This window comes from Dasypus novemcinctus, chromosome 13 (genome assembly GCF_030445035.2).
Source record: "Dasypus novemcinctus isolate mDasNov1 chromosome 13, mDasNov1.1.hap2, whole genome shotgun sequence".
NCBI lineage: Eukaryota > Metazoa > Chordata > Mammalia > Cingulata > Dasypodidae > Dasypus > Dasypus novemcinctus.
Window position 1 is genome coordinate 89,458,975 of NC_080685.1, and position 27,582 is coordinate 89,486,556.

The following is a 27,582-nucleotide window of genomic DNA, read 5'->3' on the forward strand; positions in this document are numbered from 1 at the left end:
CCTTCTCTTCCGGGTTTCATTGCTTTCAGCTTCTCGCTTCTGTGGCTTTCTCTCTGTAGTCATCCTGTTTATGAAGGACTCCAGTAGGAGGATAAAGCCCCATCCTGGATGAGGTGGGTCACACCTTACCTGGAGTAGCCTCATCACAAGATCCTACTTAAAATGGGTGCACACCCACGGGAACAGATTAGCTTTAAGAATTTGCTTTTCTGGGGTACAAACAGTTTCAAACCAGCACAGGTGTTGACATTTAGAAAATAACTGTGCCAAGACTCCTGGTATTCTATGTGGCATGTATTTCGATTCCCAGTTTGTAGGTGGGGAAACTGAGGTGCAGGGAAGTTTGAGAGACTTGCCCAGGATTCTACACTGAGTTCATGGCAGAGCTGGGGCTCAAACGCAGCCCTTCTACCTCCACATCCGGGGCTCATCCCCCTGCGCGCTCAGATTTCGAACCTGCTCCCGTGGAGACCCTCAGCAGTTACTTTTCCCCTCCTTATAGGCAGGTCTGCTAGGACGGATAGTCGTGAGCCAGGAAGGAGAGGGTTAAATTCTTCCTAAGCAGCAGAACTGGTTTTGAGCTGGGCACCTCCAGTGACCCCAGTGTTGACCCCCGTCCCCTGGGTCAGGGCGGCAGGCTGTGGGGGAAGGGAGCAGAGGCCTGCGCTCTGACGGCCCAGCGGGCCAGAGGGAGGCCTGGGGAGGGGAGGGTGGGGAGGGGAGGGGAGGCTCTCTTACTCTTTGGACTAAGATGCCGGGGCCTTTTTTCTGTTCGCATAGGAAATCCCTCAGGGTCCCTTACGGCGGCTGCCATCAGCACGCCTTGGGCTTTCAGTCAAGCCACGGAGCACCTGCAGCTCTGGCGGGCACGGGAAACCCTGTGACGCAGTCTTCTGTATCTTGGTTAAGTGGGATCATTTTTACCATAACGGCACCAGTCATAGAAAATGGAAACAGTGAGTGCACCTTAGGGACGAATGGGACTTGGGTGCCAGCCTGTCATTCACCGCAGAGGAAAAGGGTGATTCGGGTGGCCCGCCCAAGCCAGCATCTGTGACCTCAAGGAGATGGACTATTTCGTGCACGATGCCCTGCAAACGGGGAGGGTTGCTCGGGTGCCCCCTCTCCCCAAGCGGCCCTCCCCCCCCCCCCCCCCCCCAGCGCTAGCACAGACCTCCGATGAGGTGAGACTCACGGGCCCTCTGAACTGGTCCTCAGGTGGGGAGAAGACCGGAAGTAAACCTTAAGAGGAGCCGGGAGCAGGAGAGTAACCGCCCCAGGTTGTACAGCAGGTGGGGGCTGACCTGTCCTGGGAACCAGGTGCCCGGTGCTCTTCTTGAAACTGCCACCCTGGGGAGGAAAGGATTTCTGGGAAAGCCAGGGGCACAGTAAGGGAAGACAATCTCCTCCTCTATCATTTCTTCCTACCCACCCCCACCCCAGATCCCTTTAACTCCCTGCTGAGGAAGCCTAAATACCCCTTGTCTCTGGGCTGCAAGTGGAAGCCTCTAATTGCTCCTAGAGGCAGGGGAGCCGGTGAGGAGGGGAAGGGCTTCTGGTGGTGGGGTAGGTCTGGCACTGTCTGGCTCCGGCCTGTCCTCCGACACTTCAATTAGCGACATTAATTATGGCTTTGGAGCCCAGGCTTCTCCTAAGGCAGCCGGCTCAGCCCTGCCGCTCGCCGTGGGGCCGTGGGTACCGTCTGGCCTCCACCAGTCCGCGAGGTTCAGGGTGCCACGCAAGTCCCGTGACTAGCAGTTGCACGTTCTCCATCTTTCCGGAAGGGGACCCAAGGCCCCGAGAAACGCTGGGACAGGCCGGACCCCATTGCAAAAACACACCTTGGGCCCAGGCTCCTGGCCCCCTGGTCGGCCTCAGCCTCCATCCTGTGCCCCTTTGTTACTTTGTCCCCAGCCGGTCAGGAGGAGGCAGGCCACGTCCTTCTGCCTCCTTCCTTCCCAGCGGCCACAGGTGTGGGACGGCGGGGACCCAGCAGAGGTGCCAGGAGGCTGGCGGACGCCGGAGGTGAGGAGGGGCTTTCAGTAACAGGAGATTTAAAGTCAGACCATTTTTGCCATGGTGCGAAGTGAATTATGGTGCATGCCTGAAGTGGAAGAGAGGTGACTGTTACAGTGGCTTTACGAAGAATTTTTAATAATTTCCAAATTTTGGTGGTACAGAAACCCTGCCTGACAGGGTACTCAATGGGGAAAGGTATACACTGTTGCTTATGAGCTCAGCGATGAATTAAAAAGCAAAACAAAGCAACTCTGCATGGCCAAAAGATTTGATGGAAATATGCCAAGTTGTTATCAGTGGCCGCCTCTGGATTGGTGGGAAATAGGGTAACTTTTACATTTTTGTTTTATTTATGATATTCTAAATTTGGCAGATTTTCTACAATGAGCACACAATTCCTTTTATACTCAGAAAGAAAAATGAAATAATTGGTAAGAAAATAAGAATGACCACAACCATTCATGGGGTGTCTTGTTTTCCAAGGGTCTGCTAAGTGCAGCGCTCTGCTTGATGCTGTTGAGAATTCAGGGCTGAATGAGAGAAAACGAGTGGGGGTGTAGAGGTGGGAGGCTTGGAGAAAGGGCCAGAAAACAATGGAGAAATAATAAATATAAATGTATAAAGGAGGTGGGGCGGCCCTGTGCCCTCTGGAATGCTGCCCCTCATTCACTGGACGATACTGTGGGTAAACCTGGCTTTGCATTGAGCCCACCGTCTGCTCTTACCTGGTCTCCTGGCACGGCTGGCAAGAGTGAGGGAGGCCACTGAAACCAGGTTTCTTCCCTGCCCCAAGCTTGTCCTTGTCTTCTCTCATATCATCTGAGCTAGGACCAAGAACCTGGTTCGCGCAACCTCACTGTGGGAGCAGCACTGGCCCCGTGGAGGTGAGGGGGGGTGGGCAGGTGATTGGGGCTCTAGGAGATGGCTTTCCGTGGCTCTCGCTTGGCTCCAGACAAGTGGAAGAGAAGCCAGAATAATCCAGTGCTTAAGACAAGGGACTCAACAGCCTGTCTCTGGGTTCTGTTGCTTGGTCACCACTTCCTGGCTGGGACCTTGGGCAATTGCTTAACCTCCTTAAGCCTCTGTGAACTGTCTGTAAAAGAAAGATAATAACTATTTCACAGGGCAGTGGAAAGAATTAAAAAGAGCTCATCCCTATCGATGATGTTTACAACATGTTGTGTGCCTGATACCTGATACCTGTTGTGTGACTGAGAGGTAGATTCTGAGACTAGACTACCCCAGGCTCAAAGGACTTCTGTGCCTCGGTTTCTCCATATGCAAAGTGAAGATAAAAAAAGACCACCTACCTTGGATGATTATGGCGAGGACTAAAATTCATAAGGGTGAAAGTGAGTCTAACAGAGCCCTGCACATTGCAAATGCTTGATAAATGTTAGCTGTGAACAGAGGGGGTCTTCAGCTGATACACATCAGTGCAATGGAACTAGTTTTTGGGGACATCTGTCAAGGTATCTGATCCACCAGTGACCATCACTTTTAAGCATTTTGAATATCACCTTGATTAGTTTTATTATTATTAGCATTGTGGCCCCAGATATCAAGAGACCTCAGCCCACCCCTTTGCCAGGTCTGGCTCTTCTCTTGGCTGAGGTGGACCTGCCATGGTTTCCAAAGGGGACTGGTGGCAGAAGATGGGGTCCCGGGCAGAGTGAGGCTGGCCGCTTCGGGGATTGCTTGATGAGCATTAGAGATGAAATCCGTGACTAGCGGTGATACTGCTCTCCTCCCCTTGCTTTCCTGCCCTTTTGAAAAGGAGCCAACCCAAGATAAAAACAGCTACCCATAAATAAAGGGGACCATGAAAATAAAAAGAAAGAAGAAATCTTGCCTTTGCGGCAGGCTTGGCTGCCGATGGGGTAGATAATGGGAGAGGAAACACGGCCTTCACAGAGAAAAAGAACGGAACACTTTGTTCACTGGAAGAAAGAATGCTACTTGAGCAAGAGCTGCTAAGTTGGGGTTTCCGATGAGAGAGCTCATCTTGGGAGAGAGATGGTGTGATTAGGCTCCCACCAGCCGTGGCGTCCCACCAGAACCCCCGGGGGGGGGGGGTGGGCGCAGCCCGGGGTGGGGGGTGGGGAGCCGACCCGAGCGGGCGCCCAAAGGTGTGAGGTGGTGGGGTTGGGGCCCAGCCCGTGGGTTTCTCCTAGTCTGCCCCGGCCAGGGCGTGAGACACCTGCTCTGGAAGCTTCGGCCCTCCCCTCACGGGGTGTCTTTGCGGCGCCTTAGGAGGATGCGTCCCAGGAAGGAAAGTGTGTTTGCTGATTATCTGTACGCCCAAGGCCGTGCTTCCGCCAGCATTGCCTGACCGGTGACTGTTTCTGACCAGTTGCACCTCCCCATCTCAATCGCCAGCCCAGTTCTCCTGCCCCTGACGGGCAGAACGATGGAGAGGAACTCCGGATAGTCAGATGCCTTTCCTGAGCCCTGGGGGACCTCGGGGTGCAGCGTGGAGCCCGCTTCGAGGGTGGGCCATGGGCTCACGCGTGGACTCGGTGGAAACTGGTGTCTGAAGTGCTTTCAAGGGGCCGAGTCCTGGGCCTCTGAAACATACCCTGGCTTGGGGCTGAGTGCCCTGGCTGGCAGAGGTTTTCTGGAAGCATGTTCCTTTATCCAGCCATTCATTCGCTCAGCCACTCATTCACATTCAGCCGCAACGACAAAGCTAAGTGCCCCCTGCTTTGTGCCAGGCATTGTGCTGAGTATTTTATACACAGTAACGTATTAATTCTCTGACAGCCGTGAGAGATAGGTATTGTTAGTCCCACTAGAGTGTAAAGAGGGTAAGCCTCAAGTCTTCACCGAACCGCCACTTGGAGCAGGGTCAGATTGGGTGACTAACCCCCTCTCTGCTTCACCCTTCATCTTCCAAATCCAGGTGACAACGGTGATACCTGTTACAGGCATTTGGCACTGGCATCATCTGGCCTGTATTATCTCGTTCAGGTCTCCAAACCACACTGTCATGTGTGGAGTACTAGTCCCATTTCACAGATGAAGCGAGTGGTAGAGTAGGTTTAGGAAGTTAAATAAGTTGGCCTAATTCATCCTGCTAGTAAAGAGGGTGCTGGGATGTGCACCAGCACCGCTTGTCTCCAGCGCCTCCACCCCACCGTAGGCCACGGCAGCTTCGTCCCCGTGGCTCAGACTTGTCGCGAGCATCCAGGTGCTGCCCAGCCCACCCCAGCACCGGCCGAAGGACGGCCTGGCAGGTAAACAGGGCTGCTCTGGGCCACTCCCGCTGGACCCTTTCCTGGCCTGGGGCCATCCCACCAGTCCCCACCTTTGCCTCACTCTCTTGGGCTCCAGAGGAGCTGAGGGAGCCTGTGAGTTCTGCGGTGCTTTCGTGCCACCAGCCCGGGAAGGCACAGTGGCTGGGCCAGAGAGGCAGGGCCGTGGTCCTGGGGGTGTCCTGGCTGGCTCCTGGGGCCTCACTGGGGGGAACCCCCTGCCCGGGTCGCCAGATGGAGCAGGAAGAGGGGCCGTGCACAGTGTCCTCCGTGTGTGGTCATCTGCTCATCTGGCCAAGCAGGGGAGGGCTTGGGGAGCAAACAACTTTTGCTTTTTACGAACATCATATTCGGTCCCCTCTCTCAGTGACCCTACGAGGTAGGTCTTATTTGCTCCGTTTTAGAGGTGGGGTCCCTGAGACTTCCCCACGGCCACACAGCTGGGAGCATATGGTAGAGCCAGGCCTTAAACCCAGGTATTTCTGACAACAAAGTCCATTTTCTTCCAGCCATGCGGTGCTGCCTCCCGGCAATGCCCGATGACTGCACCCACCCCCAGCCTCCAAGGCGGGAGAGGCTGGCTGTGCCTGGGATGTTGGGTGGAGGCAGGGTGCTCTGGAGGGGCGGTGGCGGGGAGAGATCCCTTCCTGCTTAAGGTGTCTCCCTCTCTCCCTCCTAATTATGCCTCATCTTCTAATTCCAAAGCAGGTGCTGAAATCTCCATTTACACCAGAAGAAACTAAGGTGTGGAGAGGTTGAGTCTTTTCCTCAAGTTCCCAAAGCTGTCTGGATTTCTCTTGGCTATTCTTCTTTGGCTGCAGTTTGAGTTGAAACTTCTCAAATCCTCTATGCTGTGAAGTTAAATATCTCGTCTTTGGCTCCCATTTCATTCCCTGAGGTCGAGGAAGGGTGGCCAGGGCACCCCCTGGAGGTGGCAAGGAGTCCTGGCTTCAGCTTCCACCTCCAGGGGGCCTCAGGTAGGAGGTCCTGCCTGAGAGCTGGAGGGTCCCCACCTCCTCTTAAGGGACTGAGAGCATTAAACAGGGAAACGCCTGTAGAGCCCTCACGGCACTCACAGTCAAGGAGGGCAACATTTTTGCACGTTTCTTTTTCCCTCTGCTCTCTTGGGTTAATTGGCAGGGCGATCCCAAAAGGGAGGCCTTTGACTGAAACCTCTGCCTGTTTCCTGCTGTGCCAGACATGCTGCCCTGCCCAGGACTCGGGCGTGGGCCTGGCCACAGGGCGGCAGGGACTGGGTGGGCTGCTGGTAAAGAAGCATCGGTTCCTTCAGGGAGACCTCATAGAGAAGGGGGTCCTGAGGGCACGCTCTTTGACCTCTTCTCAGTTTGATGCAGGCTGTTGGGGGCTTTGACGGGCACCCATCAGGCTGGGAAATTCAATGGCCCTTCTGAGCCGTCGCCTCCGCCTCTTTCTCGACTCTTGGGTTGGGAGAAGAAGTTAGGAGGCATCTCAGAGGCCTTGAGCCGCGCAGAGAGGTGGGGGGAACATCGCAGCTCTGCAGTCCTCCGTGCTCTTGGAGGGCTGAGCTGGGGTTCTGAGTCGGGCGGGGGGCTGCCTGGTGCAGGCGGGAGGATGGGCGCTCAGGGGTTCACTGAGCCTGGGCCTGGCCGTGTTGGCTACACTGCTGGGTGACTACAACCTTGACCAGCCTGGAAACTGACCAGGAACCCGGGGTGTTGGCTGTGACCTGCCTGAGCTGGGCTGGACCACACCTTAGATCTGATACCGCCCGGTCCAGGGTGCAGGGAGGCTGGAGAGGGTGAGGAGGACTCTCAGGAAAGCTTTGTCTCGAGCCTCCAGCCAGCCCAGCTCCCGGCTCTGAGTAAACATCAGAGATAGGATCGGGTGGAGCCAGGAAGGGTGGCAGGGTGCGGCCTGGGAGAAGAATGGCAGGATGTGGCACCGGGGCACTTTCTGGGCACCCACGCCTCAGGCTATTGTTTGGAGCTGCCTGAGGCTCTCAACTCCCTGGGGCTTTGAGAAGGAAGTGACATTTCCCTGGGACTCGGGCCCTGCCCCACCCCTGCTGCGGGGTCTCCTTCCCCAGATACCCCCAGCACCACCCACTCAAGGCCAGCCTGGGGGTGGGAGTCCGCAGTAGAGGGGGCTTGGTGTGTCCCCGGTGGGGGCAGTGTCACCAGCCCTCCTCAGAGGGTCTGCCTGTCTGTCCAGCTGTCTTCCTGTGTCTCTGAGCCTGAGTCACCCCTCATGCCCTGATAACTGGAATTTATCTCCATCTTGATCTGCATCTAGCTGTTGGGGGGGGAGGGGTCCGTCCTTGTGGAGGAAGGAAGAGCAGAGCAGTGAAGACTCTCTTGATTCCAATCCTGTCCGCTGATTGGAAGAGGAAGTGGCTGGTGATTTGTTTGGTGTGGGTGCTTTGTGGGTGGTGGGGTCGGAGGGGCCAGGAGGGGGTTGGCGGGAGGAGGAGGGAGGAAGAGGAGCTGCACCTGCAGCCTGCTGGGTCACCTAAGAGCCAGGCTCTGAGCCACTGGCCCTCTGGGCAGGGTGGGCTCCTCTCTATACATTGTCCTGGACACTGGATTTGGGGGGCCCCAGAGCCTTGCAACCAAAGGCTCAGCCCCGTGGATACACCCCAGCACCAAGGGTGAAGGTGCCTGGAGCCCACGTCCCCTTCACCTCTTGTGGATGCTCGGGGGAGACGAGACCGAGGAGAAAGAAGGAAGGCAGAGGGCCTGGAGGGGGGTTCCCCAGAAGGGAAGGGAGCTAGAGAGCTGTCTGCAGTGCAGGCCTGCTGTTCTCTGACCCAGCTGGCTGAAGTCCCTCCACCTCTACAGCCCAAACAAGGCGTGGAATCTTGATATCTCTGGACCTCAGTTTCTCCATCTAGAAAGTATGAGTGAGGTTGGACTCTGGCTCTTCTCTTGTCTGGTTCAGTCTCGCCCTGAAGGGTGGGGGCCGGGTGAGGAGGCTGGGTGCACAGCAGCACTTACAAGCTGCTGGGAGGCAAGCTGTGCCCGCAGGACCAGGGCCACCAGCCTGGGGTGGCTGCAGGGAGCCTGGCAATGCACGTCTCCTGCGGACCCAGGTCCTTCGGCTTCTGGGCATCTGGGGAGGCTGTGGCTACTGATCTTAAAACCTCCTGAGGAACCACAGAGGTGATTGAAGAAGCACAGGGTATGCTTTGTAAGGAAAGGAATTTGAGGATTTATTTTAGCTCTGGAGAAGAGATTTAAGGAAGGACTCCAACAGGGTCTTTAAGCCCAAAAATATGGAAAATGTTTCTTATCTGTCCTGAGTGAAAACAAAAGGAAATGGACTTGCTTTGCTGCTGGGGGGATTTAGGTCACTCATAGGAAGATCTTAGATCCAGGGAAGAGGCAGCTGAGGATAATTGGGTGTGGGAGGTGGGGGTGTGGGAAATAAGCCTCGAGAGCAGTGTCTGTGCTAGGATGATAATAATAGCAGCTGTCACCAATTACACATCCAGGCCTGCCTGTGCTGTGCTGCTGAGGTATATGTATACTGCTTTATCCTTCTGCAAATATTTATTAAGCACCTATTATGTTCCAGGCACCATGCTAGACTCTGGAATTACAATGATGACAGTGAGGTTGAGGGTGATTCTCAAGCTACTGGTCAAGTCAGAAATAAATCTATAAATGTATCATTTAAAACTGTGGTAAGTACTTTGCAGGCCCAATTCAGGGTGCCATGAGAAGGTTCATCTCTTCATATTAGGTTTTCTTATTCCCATGTTACTGAGGAGGAAACGGGTTCAAAGAGGTTAGTTCACTTGGCCAACATTGAACAGTCATTGATGGGCTGAGCTGGGATTCAGATGTACCCAGAGCTGCCCTATCCCGGAGGCTTTTCGCTCAACTCCCTGGTACTAGGAGGGCCCTGGCTTGAAGGCTAGGTTGAGGACGACAGGACCTGTTGGGTGTTGGTATGACTCGTGAGGACTTGGTCCTTGATCCTCGACCTCTCCTGCCCTGTCGTGGGGCTGGGATCTGTAAGCATTTCCTTAGACTGGCTGCTCTCCAGCCTCCCTCCTGGCAGGGCTCTGCCTGGAGTGTGTGGCCCTTTCCTAGGTCCCACCGGGCTGTACCTGAAGCCCGAGTCAGCTCGTCTGAGTCGCTCTCTGAGTGCACAGCGCAGCCTGCGTGTCCCTGTTGCAGGCCTGCTGGGGCGAATGGCATGGCTGTGTGCATGCGTGTTTGCACACGCGTGAAGGGGCCCTGTGTGCACCCCACCTTCAGGTGATTATGAACCTGCTGTGGGCAGGCGTGCACGTGCCAGTCTGCACACACGAAAGGCGCACCATGCTCAGGCCTGTGGTGGTGGCTTGCATCGTGTTTGTGACATCAGTTCGCGGGCCTGTGGTGCCAGGGATAGGTGCAGGATGCTTGGGAACCTACCCAAAGAAACACAAGTTTTCAGAGTTTTCTCTTTTCCCAGGGTCTGGACTTGTCCCTGGAGCAAAGGGAAGTCAGATCCTGAGGGGAGAGACCTCACCTTCCTTGTGTGGGGCCCCAGGCGGTGCTTTGGGGTGTGCTGGTGCTTTGGGGTGTGCTGGACGTCCTGGGAGTGTGAGCCTTTGTTAGGATGCTGGGACGCCTGTGGCTTTCCAAGGTCAAGTTACAGCCCAGGACACAGGCTCCCGGGCTGCCCTGGCGCCTGCCCTCACCTGCCGTTCTTAGTTCCCAGGCCACAGGGTGACAACTTACTAGCAGCTCACCCTGTATTATTTAATCTTCTTGGACTCCTGTGAGCTGTGGGTTCTCAGGGAGGTTCAGGCAGGTTAATTGGCTTGCCCAGAGTCACACAAGTCCGTCGGTGGCAGGGCAGCCATTTGCACCCAGGTTTGTTGGACTCTGAAGCCTGTGAGTTTTCCAGACCGCCTTCCCTTTGACTCCCCACGACGCCCCTTGTTTTACAGACAGAGTCTGCAGAGGTGATGCCACTCGTGCAGGGACACTCTGCTGATGAGTGACAGAGCAGGGACTGCACAACTACCTCGCTCCCTTTCTCCCCTTCGTTAGTCTGTGGCCCTGGCTCCTGTGACACTCTGCTGATGAGTGACAGAGCAGGGACTGCACAACTACCTCGCTCCCTTTCTCCCCTTCGTTAGTCTGTGGCCCTGGCTCCTGCCCCCGGGGAAGGGCGCATAGGCTGGGCGGGTGCTCCTCACAGAGAGACCCACTGCCGCAGCAACCTTGGTCCCACAAGGCTGTGAAAGAGCTGTGCTTGGGGAGGGGACGGGGCGGGTGCCAAAGAGGTGCCGGAAACGCTGCCCCAGAACTGAGACCCGAGAGTGCTCTCCGTGAGGGATGGGCCCAAAGGGGGCCAACCCAGGGCCTGTCGCGACCCCCGTGGTCGGGCCGTCACCTGCAGTGGGCCTAGAAGGACCCTTGTCTGGGCAGCAGGGTCTGGCAGGTTTATCTGGCGAGCACCAAGTGGACAGATGGCACCTCCAAGCCCACTCAGCTGGTCCCAAGGAACCATTTGTTACCAGGCACTCTCCTGGGGGCCAGGATGAGGCCGTTGGGGGCCCAGGAGGTGGGTTCCCCAATGTAAAGACGTCCACAGTGCCCAGCTGGAGACACCCTGGGGGGTTAAGGTGGAAAGAAGAGGCCATCAAGCTCAGAGGGGGATGCCCTAGTGCAGCGATATCCAGTAGAAATAGGGTGCAAACCACATGTGTAATTTTTAATTTTCTAATTGGCCACAGTAAAAAGAAACAGGTGAAATTAATTTTAATGGCTTGTTTAGTCAATTGTGCAACAAGTAATCAATCACAGAAATTATTAATGGGATATTTTACTTTTTTTTTTTTCATACTGAGTCTTTGAAATCCGGTGGGTTTTTTTTTTTTTTTTTTTTTTAGAAGGTATGGGGGAACGAACCCGGGACCTCGAACATGGGAAGCAGGTGCTCAACTGCTTGAGCTACATCCGCTCCCCTGGTGTGTCTGTTAAGCTTGCATTTCTATCGGACTGGCCACATTTCAAGTGCCCAGGAGCCACAGGGGGTTGTGGCCACCTTACTTGTCAGCGCAGTCCTAGAGGTGATCAGAACAGGGCATCACCTCCTCTGCCTGCACCTTCAGCCCTGGGGTGGGGGCGTCAGGACTGGGGAAGCAGTGGCCATTGCCACCCGAGGCCTTTAAGCCGTCCAGTCCCTGCTGATCTAACCACGCTTCTTCCTGCTGCAGCCGCGGCTGCCCGGCTCTCTGGGCTGCGGGGGGGGGGGGGGCAAGGAAGGGTAGGAGCTGGAAGGCCACAGAGTTGCGACTGAATGGAGGAGGAAAAACATTGCGTCCCAAGTCCCGGGAGGCGGCGACCTGGTGGCCCGCCCACGGCCGGAGCAGTGGGTGTGGGGCTGCGGTGGCGGAGAGCCGGGCTGGGGATCAGAAGCCCACAGGCCCGCATTGTTCGCCTGTCACACTTCCTTTGGCTTTATTGCTTTTGTCCAACACCCTATTGTCTGGTTTCCTTTTGTCCCCCTTTCAGTGCTGCTGCCTTTTATTTTCCAGCCAGCCTGGTTGTTTTCATTTCTTTTGTCTGAAGTTCCTGAGAGGAAGGTTTTATTTTCAGCGGTTTGATTAATTCACAGCTTGAGCCCGGGGTTTGTTTGTTATGTAATTGCTGCCCTCGGCTTCAGGATAATACCCCTCCCCGACTTCCCCCACCCCCACTCCTTGCCGCCCCTCCCTGGGCCCGGATGGGCTGAGCCTCCTGCTTCCTGGATGCCCTCCAGGGCAGGGCGCTGGGCAGTGGGGAGGGGACCCGAGCTGGACCCTGAGCCCCGGGCAGCGCGAGCTGGGCTGGGGTATCTTCTCCCACCCGGGGGGCGTGGCCTGGGTTCTAAGGTCAGGAGCGCCCTTCTCTCCCCTCCCAGCCGGGGTGGCTGGGGAACCTTGCACCTTGAGTCGTTGAGCCGGAGAGGCCAGCCCGGTCTGGGCTGTAGGACGGAATCAAATTAAGTACCTAGATATTTACTCAACCATAATGCTCTTTTAGTAATTTGGTTAAAAGTACTGCACGTGTACCCTATTACATATGGCACTATAACAATGCATTATTCATTATACCTGTTATAAGAAACATTTTACTGTACAGAGTTGATAGTGTGAATATTATATGGTACCTGCAATTTAATTTAACAAATCTTTTATTACACCTGCTTTTTGCTTTATATACCTTGCAATTTTAATCTCTGTAAAGATTTTGGAAAAATTTTCTTTTTTAAATTATTTTTTGTTTTTATTTTATTATGCTTTTCTTTCTTAAAAATTTTATTTAACGATGCTTCTCAAGCTAGCACGGATCAGAATCACCTGGAGGCCCTTGTTAAAAGAGTTTCCGGAAACAATGCTAGTGCAGGTCAACTGATGAATGGATAAACAAATGCAATGGAATATTATTCAGCTGTAAAAGGGAATGAAGTTCTGATGCATGCTACAAGTGGATGAACCTTGAAAGCATTGTACTAAATGAAACAAGTCAGACACAGAAAGGACAAATGTTGCATGATTCCATTTATATGAAGTATCCAGAGTCTGCAAATCCATAAAGACAAAACAGATTGGTGGTTGCTGGGGAGGGGGCAATAGTGAGTGACTGCTAAGGGGTAGGGGGTTTCTTTTTGAGATGATGGAAATGCTCTTGAACTAGACAGTGATGGTGGTTGTACAGCGTTGTGGATGTACTATACTAAATGTCACTTACGGTATATTTTATGTTTATTTTACCACCACCACCCCCATCCCCAGATTCTGATGGGGGGACTCAGGGCTGCCTCTTAACTGTGCTGAAGCTGCAGCTCCTTGGCCTGCGGTCCAAGTGGCAGTGTTTTAACCAACACCATTGCTAACGAGCGCCATGCACCCGTCTAAACACGTGCCAAATATCAGCTCATAATCCACAGGAGGTGGGGGCTCTCGTCACGCTCATCTTCAGATGAGGAAACCGAGGAGTGGAGAGAGTTGCCCAAGGTCGTCACCACCCACTGTGGACTAGCGACCACTCAGTTTGTCAAGTAGCACCAGGACTCACACACACTCGGAACCCGCTGTGTGTCCCTCCTGGAATCCGTGCCTCCCTGATTGAATCCTGGGGTGCCTGCCCAGTGACTGGACAGTGAGTGGATGAGCTATGGGCATCTGGGGCTCCAGCCCTGAGCCAGACATGACCCCTGGTAACTGTTCCCCAAGATCCAGCCATGGCTCAGCCAGTGCCTGGAGAGTCTGCCAGGTATATTGACTGCTTAAATCATGGATCATAAATTCTCATGCCTTCAGGCCAAACTCTAAATGAGAGGCACTAGCTAGATTTAAGAAAATATATTTCTTAAAGCCACCCATTCTCTTAGCCTTCAATACCTGAATACAGGAAATATTTCACTTTTATCTTAAGCTTACTGTAAGGGGGGAAAACAGCATAAGCATTATTTTAATAGGGCAGTTGATATTTGGTTTCTTCGGGGAAGGGGGTATTAGGGAGTGGTGGAGAATAAGGTAAACTGTCCTATCCATTGAAAGTAGCTGCTACCCTGTTCCAGAACATTGTCACAGGCCAACTTTCATAGAAATCCATATTTCTATGTGCTATCATTTGATTTAAAAATTTTGGTAATTAATTACAAATACATACACATATATAAACATGCATACACACACTATATAATATATATGTATTATATATATATATATATAATCTTTGGCCCTCTTGGGTTCAGAAACAACCAGTTAATAATCTCTGGTCTCCTTAGGGGAACCCGTCAGCTCGCTCATCCCAACATAGCAGCAGGCAGGGAGAGCTAACGGTTGGACCCAGTCTTCTCTAGACCTCTTTATTTTAACAAACCAACAAAAAGAGGGACAGAAGAGCCTTTTCTAATTTTTCACTGTGAGTTCCAAAATATAAGCCTTCAGGTTGTGTGAGTGGATGTGGCCCCTCGAGGGTGTCTGGAGGTGCGGGGGCGGGGCCGCCGCTGGCGAAGTCGCTGCCTCAGGGGCTCGGGGCCTCGGGGCGCGAGTCTGTGTCTGGGCCCCCGGGTCTCTCGCAGCTCACCGTGTCCCCCTCCGACAGGATGTCCATGAGGAGCCCCACCTCTGCGCAGCTGGCCCTGGATGGCGTTGGCACCATGGTGAACTGCTCCATCAAGTCAGAGGAGAAGAAGGACCCTGGCCACGAGGCCCCCCAGGGGTCGGCCGCCGCAGCCGAACCCCAGACTGGAGACCTGGCCCGGGCGCCCCAGGAGGGTGTGGACCCCCAAGCTCCAGCCCAGGTGCTCAGCACTTTGCCAGGGGCTCCTGGGTCGGGGTCCCCAGCCCTGCCTCTGCAGCGTCACGCCCACGCACCACACCTGGCCTCCGCGCTAGGCTGCGGCAGGTGCACGCCTCGAGCCGGGCAGCAGGTGCGGCAGGAAACTTCCCCGCTGGGGCAAGAGGCCGCTTAGGGGAGAGGGGAGGGCTCCAAGTACAGTGTGAGGCTGGACACCAGGTCACCTGCCAGGGCGGGCGGGGACAAACTCCAGCACTCACCTGACCACCTACTATGCGCTGACACCACCACTCCTGGCGCTCGTTAATGTGTGTGTCCTAGTCCTTGCCTCTGAGGACTAGCTGGGGTGATGAGATAGACTCACTGGAAGTGTGACTTAAAAGCAATCGACCAGCTTTTTTTGAGGAAACCAACCTTATCACCCAAAAAAGCGTTAAGTTGCTGTTAAAGACAGTGTAGTCTTAAAATGAGGGAATTGGAATATGTGATCACGAAGATTCTCGTAGCTCTTAAAAGTGCTGATTCCATGCAGCAGAGATACGAAGGGAGCATAAATATAATCACAAGCCAAAAAAGCGAAAATGAGGATGGTGTTGGGACTGAGAGTAGGGATCCAGCTGGGGGAGTGGGAGGTGTTGACCAAGGAGGACTTCCTGGAGGAGTGGGGCCTCAAGCTGGGCCTGAAAGGGTGGAACGCACTTAGGTAAGAAGAGGGCAGAAGGGAGGGCTTCTTAAGGAGGTTGGGGTGGGGGCCCTGGGAGGAACCCACTGGATGCAGGGGAGTAATAATTAAGAGCTGACTCTGCCTTCCCAGCCCTATCGACATACATCAACGCCCTTGATCCCAGCAGCAATCCGAAGATGGGGAGGTATTAGTATTTCCATTTCCAGAAGAGGGAGGTGAGGGTCAGAGAAGTTCAGAGACTCATGTGAGCGCAGGCCCCTCCTGAGTCACCGAGCCTGGACTGAAACCCAGCTCTTTTGTTCTTTTCAGAGCAGAGGTTCAGAAGGTGAGGGGAAGGCAGGCTCTACTGGGTGGAGTAGCAAGGCTTGAGTAGAGAATCTGAAATTGCCCTGGGGAGCATCTCCGGGATGCCCAGCCCTCCCTGTGCTCTGTCTCGCCCTTCTCTTGGCGGTGACAGTGACAATTCAGGGTGTCTTGCAGGACTGTAGCTCTCCAGAGAGCAATGGGTCCCCAGAACCCAAGAGACCAGAAGCTGTAGAGGCTGCTTCTGGAAGCCAGGAGAAGCTGGACTTCAACCGGAATTTAAAAGAAGGTGAGGTGTCCGCGCTCGTGAGGCGGGGGCTTGGCGGCAGGCCTTAAGACAGCCGCTCCTCATCTCTCGGTGTCTTCCAGTCATGCCGGCCATTGAGAAGCTGCTGTCCAGTGACTGGAAGGAGAGGTTTCTGGGAAGGAGCTCTGTGGAATCCAAAGATGTCAAAGGTGAAGCCCGCGTGGGTGGGCAGGGAGCCATTGGAGGCCCGCTTTCCTCTTCTTGGCCCGGCCAGGCCGTGTGGTCTGGTTCTAGAGGACAATTCATGGAAAGAGGCCCCCGGACTCGGGTGTGGATGCCTGTGCCCCTCTGTCTCCTGCTTGGGCCTAGGGGGTCACTGTCCCTCATCCGGGGTCCTCAAGCACTAGGTCTGGCCCATTGCCATGAGGAGTGGCCTGGTGGGAATCAATTCCCATGGGATCAATCAGGCTGTTTCCAAGGGATCTTCAGCCTTGGGCATGTCGCGAGGACTCCAAATGGTCTGCAGCCTGGCACTTAGGAATGAACCCCTGCTTCCGATGAGCAGCTCACTTGGAAGGCAGGGAAGAACTAAATGGTTGAGTACCATGTGCCAGACACTGGGCTATGAGCCTCACAGGGGCCTGGGACATAGCAGTTGCTCAATAAATGTCAGGTGGGTAGATAGATAGGCAGCTGGGCAGTCGAACATGAAAAACCTCTATGGTGGCTCTTTCACTGTGGACAGGGACCCAGGAGAGCCTGGCAGAGAAGGAGCTCCAGCTTTTAGTCATGATCCACCAGCTGTCTACCCTGCGGGACCAACTCCTGACGGCGCACTCGGAGCAGAAGAACATGGCCGCCATGCTCTTCGAGAAGCAGCAGCAGCAGATGGAGCTGGCGCGGCAGCAGCAGGAGCAGGTCGGCCTGGCCCGGTGGTCGGCTTTCTTTCCAGGGAATGGGCCCTGCCAGGACCTGGAGGGGGAGCACCTTGGGGACAGGCCTAGCCGGGGCAGGCTAAGGCCTGGGGGCCCCTGGGGAGAGGGCTGTGGGCAGGGGCTGCAGTATTCTTGCCTTCGGCTGATCATGGGCGTCCAGGCTGGGTGCAGGTACAGAAGGGCTCTGCGGCATATACAGCTGGCCTCCGAGGGAGGGGGCGCTCCCCACGGGAGGAGAACACACTCTGAGGGTCGACTGTTCTGCCTCTGCCCCTACCCGGCCCGCTCCCCTCGGGGGTCTGCCCAGTGTGGAAGGCAGGGTGAGGTCACACCGGGCAGGCTCTGCGGGGGCTCACGTCCAGTCCTTTTTGCCCACTCTTCCCTCTCAACCAGATTGCTAAGCAGCAGCAACAGCTAATCCAGCAGCAGCACAAGATCAACCTCCTTCAGCAGCAGATACAGGTAGAGGGGAGGGCGGAGGGACAGAAGAGCAGGGGCTGGAGGGGCTTGACCCCGGCCTGGAGAGGGCTGGGGGCAGGGAGGGAACAAGGGGGGTTTTCGCAGCTAGAGTTGCCCCAAGCAGGATCGTGGCCCTGAAGAGGGGTGGGGGGCGTGGAATCTTATTTGTGCTTTATCTGCTCATTCCCCAGTCTATTTCCTGGGCTGACCACAGAGGGGCCCCAGGAACTCATGCAGGGTCTCTCTGCCTTCAGCAGGTCAACATGCCATATGTCATGATCCCAGCCTTCCCCCCAAGCCACCAACCTCTGCCCGTCACCCCCGACTCCCAGCTGGCTTTGCCTATCCAGCCCATCCCCTGCAAACCAGGTGAGTGAGGGGTGGAGAGCGGGGGGCTGCTCCCCCAGGTCAGGGAAGGAGGCCTGGCACCGCTCTCATCCAGTAATTTGCTGTAGGGCCTCGCTGGGCTTCAGTGTTTGCCTCTTTCCAAGTAGACAAATCATTCCTTCTTTGTGAACGTTACCGAGCAAATGAAAAGACATAGCACTTGGAAAGCCGTCAAGTGCTTTCCAGATAGCAGATAATGCCATCATTGGAGGACTTGCCTCCTCAGGCCTGATACACGACCCGTCCATTTACTGGGACTTCTACCTTCCCACTCGTGTCTGGCCCTCACTGTGTCACTCCTGCCTTCCACTCAAGTCACCGAATGTCTGCAAGTCCAGAGGGCACCAACCACGTGCCAGACACTGTTTTTGCTGGGTGGCCACAGGGGCGACAAAATAACGTCCTTTGAGCTCAGTCTGGGAAGGGAGAAGGAAGACAGTACTAACGGGACTGAGACGGCTTCTTGGTGGGAGTGGGTGGGAGTGGGTGGGCCTCGGGAAGATGAAGTGGGAGGCTGAGGGTAGAGGGCTCGGCTGGGGGAAAGGGCGGGTCCAGCCTTGGGTCCTGAGGCCGGAATCTGCAGGGTTGTTGGAGTTGAGTGGAGGGCACGTCGGGTGGAGGGATGGGCTGGGAGGGCAGCTGGGGCTGAGCTTGGAGTCTGGAATTTTGTTCTATAGGACATGGGGCACGTTTGAATGACTGAGTCGAGAAGGTATTGTTGCTCTGGTTGTGGGTGATCTGAATTGACCTCACCCATGAGGGGGGACCCAACTGGAGGCAGGGCTGAGTAGGGGGGTTTTGAGTAATTTAGTGACGGGGTGACAGCATCAGCAGCAGGCCTGGAGACAGAGTTATGAGGCCATGGTAAGTGGCTCCCCTTTTTTTTTAATGTTTTTTATTTGTTTTTAATAGATACTTGAATTACATACAATGTTACATTAAAAAAATTTAAGGGATTCCCATATGCCCCACTCCCCACTCCTCCCACTTTTCCCCACATTAACACCTTCTTTCATTAGCGTGGTACATTCATTCCAATTGATGAACACATATTGGAGCACTGCCGCACCACATAGATTATAGTTTATGCTCTCTCCCACTCCACTCTGTAGGTTATGGCAAAATACGTAATGGCATGTGTCTGTCATCGCAATGTTGTTCAGGACAATTCCAAATCCTGAAAATGCCCTCATATCACACCTCTTCTTCCCTCTCCCTGCCTTCAGCAACTCCAGTAGCCACTGTCTCCACATCAATGATATAATTTCTTCCATGGCTAGAATCACAGTAAGCCTATAGTAGAATACCAGTAAATCCACTCTAGTCCATATTTTATTCCCCAATCCTGAGGACTCTGGGATGGTGATGCCCATCCACCGCTAGTTGAGAGAGGGCTGTGCTTCCACATGGCTGCTGGGTGGAACCCTCTTGCTTGCAGCTGTAGGCTCTCTTAGAATGGCTCCTTTTGAAGGGTCATGGGACGGGGCAGAAAAGCTGCCCATAATGTCCCCACAAGTGTGGCCAGCTTTAATGTCACTCCCCTGGCCCATCTTTCCTGTTTCACAGGTGGGAAAGAGAAGGAGCAGGAAATCCACTAGCCAAGCTCCTTCAGGCCCACACCCTGGCCTTGTCGGCACCACTGACTTTTGGCTCCTGGCTGGTTCTGTGCCAGGCTCTGAAGGGTGGGGTGAAGGGGAAACACAAAGACTGAAGCAGTCAGTGAAGGAAGTTTCTGCTTCGCTGGAGGGACCTGGGCAATGGGGCGGGCTGATGGTACAGGGCAGGGCAGTGGCACAAAACCTCTGCAGCTCCTGAGGAATCTGAAGCAGAGCTGTGGAGGCCAGGAGGGTAGCGGCCTGGCCGGGGAGAGAGGACCACAGGAGGCTTTCTGGAGATGGGGAGGCAAGAAAAACAGCCTGGCCTCTTGCATGCTTTGCTCCAGAATCCTAGCAAGCAGGGGGCGTTTAGGCTGCCAGGTTCCCCTTCCTAAAGCTGGATATGAATAATGTCCCTCCCCAGCTCACAAGCCTTTGATAGTGCCACGTTGCTTAGAGCCCTGCATGCCTGAACTTGGCTTTCAAGGGCCTCTGATCTAAATTTGCCCATGTGATCAGTCTTACTTGCCACATCTCACTCCTCCAACCACTGCTCCATCTCTGCCTACCTGAATCCTGCCCATTTTGCAGGCATGAGCTCACATCTCCACTCCCCCAGGAAGCCTGTTCTGGTTGCGCCAGTTGGAACAATTTCTGTGGCCCACCACCTCTGCGGCCCAGATTGTCACCTGCCGTGTGGTTGGTAGTCTGTATACATGGCTTATTTCTCCACTGAACTGTTAGCTCCTTGACGTTAGGCTTGGCTGAGACTGAGTGTGGTAGGGTAGATAGAAGAGACTGTCTGCCATTGAGAGGGGAAAGGACGGGCCGTGGAGTCCAAGGGGCCTGCATTCAAATCCCAGTGCTGCTATTTATTAACCACGTGGGCAACCCACTTAATGTCTCCAGGTCACAGTTTCTGTATCCGTAAATGGTGCTTCACGGGCGTCTTAGGTTTCGTGCTGCGATCACACACACCACAAAATGGGCTGATTGGCTTCACACAGGTTTATTGGCTCATGGTTTTGAGGGCAGGAGAAGTCCAAAATCGAAGCACCAGCAAGCCAGTGCTTTCTCCCCAAAGACCGTGGCGTTCTGGAACCGACTGCCAGCGATCCTGGGTTCTTGGCCCTTCTGTCCCATGGCCATGCTCATGGCAGCCTCTTCCTTTCTCCTCGTGGCCTTCTCTGTACGACCTTCAGTAACAGCTTCGAGACCCCTCGAATTCAGCGGGCCACCCCACCCTCACTAAAAATAACTTCTTCACAAGGTCCTGTGGATCCACACCCACAGGAAACGGATTAAGACTAAGGACATGTTTTTCTGGGGTACATACTTGTGCCTACCACAACACGGTTGTTCTTTTAGGAAACCAACACGTATTTTGACACTGTTATTACTGTGACATAATGGCACATGTGATGTGCTACATAATAGGTAGCTGTTCTTGTACCCTGCACATAGTAGGTACGAAATAGAAGTATCAATAGAATGAATAGATGGTGCGCTCTTGTCTCATCTCACCATCAGGCTGGGACTCCAGTGTCTGGCACACTCTTTAGAGTTGGAAAGGGCAGGAACAGGGTGACGATGCCAGCGGGGGACGAGGGCTTAGGGAGGTCCCCAGCAGCACTTTGGGGCTGGGGAAGGCAGTGGTTGGCGCCAAGCTAGGCCAGCCCCGAGCCTCTGCCACCTTTTGGTGCTGGGACCTCGTCAAGCAGGGCGTCTGCTGTTCTGTGCTCATCCAGGACTTTTCTCCTTGCCGCCTTTTCATAGTGGAGTATCCGCTGCAGCTGCTGCACAGCCCTCCTGTCCCAGTGGTGAAGAGGCCTGGGGCCGTGGCCACCCACCACCCCCTGCAGGTACCGTCCCCTGCCCAGCTGGCCTGCGGCTTGCTCCCTGGCATGTGTTTGCTAGCTGCTTTCCTGGGGGATCGGGGCGGGGGCGGAATGGGGGGCTGCTGGCCTTCTTTGTCCTTGTTCACCCGTTCCTTCTATCTCACTTCTTTTTCTGTTCACCTCTCTCCTTGTCTCTCTCTCACCCTGTTGCCCTCCTGGGGACTCTGCCACCCTCTGGCCCTCTGGGTCTCTCTCAGGAGCCCTCCCAGCCCCTGAACCTCACAGCCAAGCCCAAGGCCGCCGAGCTGCCCAATAGCTCCAGCTCCCCCAGCCTGAAGATGAGCAACTGCGGGCCCCGCCCCCCCAGCCACGGGGCTCCCACTTGCGACCTGCAGGCCAGCCCCCCCAGCCTGCCTCTGGGTAAGCCTTCTGCTGCCGACACCTTTTCCATCAGGCCTGTTCCCAGGGGAGAGCCAGGGAGGCTGATAGGACCTTGGGCAGGCCCCTTCCCCTCTCTGGGTTAAAACAAGGGGGCACACTTGCTCTTTTGGGTGTCTTTTATTAGTAGATCCAGCATTCATTGTTTCATAAGAGTCCCTTTCTCAGGTCCCCCCTCACTGTATCTATCTGGGTCTCAGGGGTTCAGGCCACTGAATGCTCCCGGGGCTTCTGTTTTAGCCTCTTAGCTGCACTGCAGCCACTGTAAATGGTGCCCCTTGGGGTGTGCAGGGCAGCAGCCTGGGTGGCCGGGTGAGAGGGCTGCTAGCCATAGCACAGTTACAGCGTGGCAGGCACAGAGGCTGATGAAGGGCACAGCAGGGTCAAGTGTGGGTTCCGGCTGGGTGGACCCCTCAACTCCCTCTTCCTTCTCTTCCTCTCCCCATCCACAGGATTCCTCGGTGAAGGGGACGCTGTCACCAAAGCCATCCAGGATGCCCGGCAGCTGCTGCACAGCCACAGTGGGTCCTTGGAAAGCTCCCCCAACCCCCCCTTCCGTAAGGTACGGGTTCCAGCACCCCGGCACCTGGGAGCAGTGGGAGGATGATGGCCGGGGTGGGAGAGACAGCATCTGAGGCCACCAAAGGGAGGGACAGGAGGGGCGGCGTGCAGAAGACATGGTGTCCAGGCTGTCCCTGTCAACCCCAGGACCTCATCAGCCTGGACTCGTCCCCAGCCAAGGAGCGGCTGGAGGAGAGCTGTGTGCACCCACTGGAAGAAGCCATGCTGAGCTGCGACATGGATGGTGAGGGCTCCGGGCCCCAGGCTTTGGGCGCCTCCACCTGGTGCCCTCAGGGCCAGGGGGGGTCCCTTCTTTTGTCTGCGGAGCCTCCAGGCGTGCCGCTCGGGTGCCTCTCCTGGCCCTGTCTCCGGGTCTGCTTTCCTGTATCTTGGGCCTCTTGAGCGCCCCTGCGCTCCCTCCTCGCAGTGCCTTGTACCCCTGGCCCCGTGGGTCTGTCCCTGTCTATCTGGGTCCCCTGCGCCCTCTCTGCACCTGCCTCTGGCCATCGCCGCGGGAGCCCCTCCCGCGCCCCCTGGTGGTCAGGTGGGGCCGCGCCTTTCGCCTGCGCGGGGGTCCTCACCTCCCGACAGCGGCCCCGCTCGCTCCGCCCCTACCCCAGGCTCCCGCCACTTCCCCGAGTCCCGGAGCAGCAGCCACATCAAGAGGCCCATGAACGCCTTCATGGTGTGGGCCAAGGACGAACGGCGGAAGATCCTCCAGGCCTTCCCGGACATGCACAACTCCAGCATCAGCAAGATCCTCGGTGAGGACCCGCGGCGGCCGGCGGGCGATGCCCCGCACACGGGGAGCCCGGTGCGGGAATCGGGGTGTGGGGCGGCCTGTCTCGTACCACCGTGGGGCTCTCCTGGTAGCACCTGCCCCCAGGCACGCCAGGGGTGTGTGACACAACTCTTAGCCCTGCCATCCCCCGCCCACCCGGTCACCCAGACCTTCCGTTCTTGGCCCAGAGCCTTGGAGCTGCCTCTGGCAGGACGCAGGAGGGGCTGGTGTTGGTGGGCTGTCAGTAGAAAGGTTTTTAAAATTCCACAGCCTGATTGGAGGCCTCCAAGGAGGGAGTGGGGCAGGGCAGGTGGGCCTGGAAGAGGGCAGTTGTTTGCAAGACTGAGGCTCCCCTAGGGTCAGTGCAGGTCTCTTCTCCAGGGAGACCAGGTATTTTGTCCTGATGGAGAAAGGAGCCTGGGGCGGCTGCTATTTTGTTTATGCAAACCGGGAGGCCTCTGGCATGTTTGGGACGCGGGTGGGTCCTGAGTCTTGAGCTGGGATTGTGTGCCCCTACACGCCAACTTCGTTCCTTCATTTGCTCTCCCTCCAAGCAACCCCCACGATGGGCCCTTGCTAGGCGTTTGCACATAATCACCTTGTTGGCACTCCTGGGGACCAAAGCCGTCTAGGGGACTGCAGGGTTCGCAGAGAGGGCTGGGGGTGGTCGGCGCCCGCCCCTGACCGCCTGCCCCGCGCGCTGCCAGGCTCCCGCTGGAAGGCCATGAGCAACCAGGAGAAGCAACCCTACTATGAGGAGCAGGCGAGGCTGAGCCGGCAGCACCTGGAGAAGTACCCTGACTACAAGTACAAGCCGCGGCCCAAGCGCACCTGCATCGTGGAGGGCAAGCGGCTGCGGGTGGGCGAGTACAAGGCCCTGATGAGGACCCGGCGCCAGGACGCCCGCCAGAGCTACGTGATCCCGTGAGTGGACCCTCCCCAGGCAGCCGAGAGACGTGTGTGTGTGTGTGTGTGTGTGTGTGTCAGCGTGCGGGGGGCCTTTTGTGCGCGGCTCCCAGGCTGCGGTGCGTGTGCGCGCACACGTGTAGTTGCTGCGAGTCAGCGGTCCGTGTGTGGCAGGGCCTGTGCACGTGACTCCAGGGTGGCTGTGTGTGTCTACTTGCTGGGTGAGGATAATTGGCAGGTGACTGACTGAGTGCTGGGAGCTGGCCACGGGTCCCTCGAGAAACGTGCCTGTGATCTCATTTCTGACTAGCTCAAAAAGTCAGGGGTGCAGCAGTTTAAAACATTCATCAGACAGAAGGATTCTTGACTCGAAACAGGAGCTCCGCTAGGAGTTTGATACCCTAGGATAAAATTTCCCAAAATGGGACTGACACACCATCTTCCAAGAAAATGGTCTCAGAACAGCCCCAGACACTCTGGGTCACTCTCTTCAGTATTTGCTGAACACCCCTGTGGCCCTGGGCCTCCACGTGTGCAGGTGGTGTGTGGCTGTAGCTGAAGGTGGGTTTGGCCACGAGAAAGCTAAGGGGTCACGAGTCACGGAGCCCAGGGGTGGCGGGGGGAGTGTGTGCTCCGAGGGGTCAGGGGTGGAGGTGAGGGTGGGTGGGTGAACTCGCTTCCTCTCCACCCCGCAGCCCACAGGCCGGCCAGGCGCAGCTGAGCTCCGCGGACGCCCTGTTCCCGCGGGCGGCAGGCGTGCCCCTGGCCCAGCCCTTGGTCGAGCACTATGTGCCCCAGAGCCTGGACCCCAACATGCCTGTCATCGTGAATACCTGCAGCCTCAGGGAGGAGGGCGAGGGCACGGAGGACAGGCACTCGATGGCCGACGGCGAGATGTACCGGTACAGCGAGGACGAGGACTCGGAGGGCGAAGAGAAGAGCGACGGGGAGTTGGTGGTGCTCACAGACTGAGCTCGGCCCGGTGGGCCCGGCCCCGCCTCCCTTGATGGGCACGGCGAGCCGCTCGGGACCGTGTTGGTACTTGGACTCGGTGTGCCCGGGAGATGGGCACGCCTGTGCAGCTGTAGATACATTCCCGAGGGGAGATGCCCCTTCCCGCCACGCCTAAGGGCATACCTGCAGGTGTGGGTGGGGCCTGGCCAGTGGTGCTGGGCTGAGCCAGCTGCGCTCCTTGTCCTTGGGGCCCATGGCCAGGGGACACTGGATGTCGGTCCCCTCCTGCAGGTCTGTCCACCTGGGGGTCTTGAAGTGACAGACCTGTCCCCTGGGGCCACATGCTTTGTCTCCATTCTTGTCCTGGCTGGACCAGCCACGCCGTGGGATCAACAGCCCTGCCCACATCCCCCAAGACCACTCCTCTTGTCACCGGGATCATTTTGTACTTTGTGCAAAAGGGCCGAACTGTCCCCTTCTGTCTTTATCTTCTGCCGAGCCCATCGTGCCTCTGGCTGCTGCTGTGTTTGTATGAGCGCGTGCGTGTGTTTTCCTCTGTTGGTTCATTGCACAACATATTTATTGAGTGCCCACCATGTGCCAGGCACTGTGGCTGACTTCCCATGGGTGTGTCTCTCAATGCCACTCTTGCTTCTCTGGGGGCCTCTGTCTGTGCTTCTCTGTGTCCCCAAATTGCTACCTCTTTGTCAGTCCTGGGCGTCTCAGGTTCTGTGCGTCCCGTGTGCGTTCATCTCTGTCCTTGTCTCTGTGCAGGGCCTTCTTTGTCTCTCTCCCTTCCTGGGTGCCTGTCCCTGCCCCTCTGACACCCTCTGGACTCCCTGGGCCCATCGGCCTGACCTCCTGCCTGCCCGGTCGGTTCCCACGGAGCCGTTTTTAGCTGGGAGCAGCATGGGAATGCGTCTTGGCCTGCACGGGGCTTTGTCCTGGTGCCCCAGCCCCGTCCGGTCCCAAGTCCCAGGAGCGGGGGGAGAGGGGGCCCCCCCCTTTCCTGTCCCGGACAGAGGCCCTGGAGGGCCAGGGTCCCCGAGGCAGCTGTGCTCTATTCCTCCCTCCCACCTGGGATGGGGGTGAGGGGCCCCCCATTCTTGGAAGGGGTTGGTGAGGAGACTTTGACCCCTTCCTTTGTCTTTTCCCTCCCGCCTCGGCCCTGCCCTCTCCCCTCCCTGCACTAGGAATATGTCTCAGCTCCTGATCAGCTTCCCAAGTCACTTCCCTAAGAAAATCAAATCCCTCTGGAGCCTGACTCCTAAGATCCAGAACAACCCTGGGGTCAGGGTGGGAAGGGAACCCCAAATCCCACAGAGGTAGATGTGGGGTCTGTGCCTCCCCTACCCCCACCCCAGGCCCTTTGCTCCACTTCCCTCCTCATCCCCAGCCCCCACTTCTCTCCAGGCTGTTTCTTTTTTATGACTGTAAACAATAGATAGTGCTTTATTTTGTTAATAATAAGAATGAGTAACTTAACCAGCACATTCTCCTGTTTACACTCCCTGGGATTTTTTTTTGGCTTTCTGTTGGCATAATAAAAGCAGACCTTTTCAGAATCTGGCCCTGGAGGAGGGCTGGCCTAAGCCCAGAATGCCTGAACTTGCCGCCAGCGCGGGCACCACTGCCCTCTGGTGGCAGCTTGCGGAAGCTTCAGGCATGAGGCCTGGGAGGCGATGGCGCTGGCCAAGCTGTGGCCTGACGGTCCCCAGCGCCCTAAGACACTGCCCTGCCCCGAGGAGGTGAGCCAGACCTCGCCACGGGTGCCCACCCGGTCGTAGGAAAGAAGGTCGTAGTGGTAAGAACGTCGTAACAGGAGTCAGGAAAATGGGGTTTTCAGCTGAAATAGCTGCATGGCTGCACGGCCTGGGGGGTCAGGTCTCCCCGTTGAGCCTCAGCGCCCTCATCTGAGCACAGGGTTAAGCCTCATCCGTGGTTCTTACCCTCGTGGTTAGAATGGAGAGAAGTAGTGGCAGAGGACACCGCGGAAGCCGGTTTGTGCAATCCCCCTGAAGCCCCGGCTCTAGTGATGTGCTCAGGCCTCTTATCTATGGCCTTGGGCTTTGAGCGATGAGTTCCAAGACCTACTTGTCACACTAGGAGAAAAAACGGTCCAGTAGATCTGAAGGGCTGGAATGGTAGTCTGAAACCTTAAACACATATGAATGAGGAGCAATAAAAAGACCAACTCTTTGGTTTAAAAAACTAATCCCACTAGTAGGGAGGGTGGCAAAGCTGAATGGCAGTTCTTGAGAAATAGTTGTGGTTGCTGTTAGGCAGCTGTCTAGGGCCGAATTAAAAGAGGTTTATGTCCAGCATGAGGGAGGTGATGCGCCAATGCACACAACACAGGACTGGTCGTGGGTGCATCCTAGCCCTCCGGCTGGGAAAGGGCATTGTCAAACCAAGGGTCCCAGCCGTAGGCACCCTGCACAGAGAGGACTGTAGGGAGGCTGGGCTGATCAAGACCACCAGGGGTTTAGTCCAGAAAAGTTTAGGGCAGGTGGTGAGGGACAGGTTGCTTTTTTAAAACTGCAGGTGGCCAAAGGTGTAGACAGTCTGTGTGGCTCGTGAGGAAAAACCTAGACTCAAAGACCAATATTTTCACCTAACAAAAAGAGCGACTTCTCAACCAAGATGTTCAAATTATAGTGAACTTCCCAAACTGGAAGTGTTCAAGCAGAGGCTCTTGAATGCTGGAAAAGGGATTTCTAAGTTGGAGAGGGGGGTGGTGAGAGTAGGTAGGTGTGGTTGAGTCCAGGGCCACCAGCTGGGGAGAGGGGGGGAGTGAAGACACGCCAAGAATTGGGGTTCTGGCATCTTAGGTAAGCGTTCTGGCTGCTGGCCTTTGGCTGCCTGGTTTTGCCCAGCCCGGCCCCCTCTGGGCTTTGGGCCTCCTCTCTCCTGCCCACCTGGGCACCTGGGCCAGCCCTGGGCAGGGG

General features: G+C 56.0%; 1 protein-coding gene across 12 annotated transcripts in view; it reads left to right on the top strand.

Moving 5' to 3' along the window:
• The window catches only part of SOX13 (SRY-box transcription factor 13), a 43,977-nt gene extending 17,778 nt beyond the window's left edge, over positions 1–26,199 (top strand). For 4 of the 12 annotated variants that reach the window (XM_071207662.1, XM_058275008.1, XM_012525369.4 and 1 more), the window contains exons 2-14: positions 14,351–14,549; positions 15,711–15,822; positions 15,903–15,989; positions 16,526–16,698; positions 17,109–17,177; positions 17,429–17,543; positions 20,933–21,018; positions 21,252–21,414; positions 21,885–21,994; positions 22,141–22,237; positions 22,614–22,757; positions 23,482–23,698; positions 24,376–26,119. In XM_071207662.1, the coding sequence (XP_071063763.1) occupies positions 14,352–14,549; positions 15,711–15,822; positions 15,903–15,989; positions 16,526–16,698; positions 17,109–17,177; positions 17,429–17,543; positions 20,933–21,018; positions 21,252–21,414; positions 21,885–21,994; positions 22,141–22,237; positions 22,614–22,757; positions 23,482–23,698; positions 24,376–24,652 (1,848 nt within the window). In that variant the 5' untranslated portion in view covers position 14,351 and the 3' untranslated portion in view covers positions 24,653–26,119. Of the gene's footprint in view, positions 1–14,350; positions 14,679–15,710; positions 15,823–15,902; positions 15,990–16,525; positions 16,699–17,108; positions 17,178–17,428; positions 17,544–20,932; positions 21,019–21,251; positions 21,415–21,884; positions 21,995–22,140; positions 22,238–22,613; positions 22,758–23,481; positions 23,699–24,375 lie in introns of all 12 variants that reach the window. The other 8 variants (XM_058275007.2, XM_012525367.4, XM_058275005.2 and 5 more) reach the window with 5 other exon arrangements.
• The last annotated feature ends 1,383 nt before the right edge of the window (positions 26,200–27,582 follow it).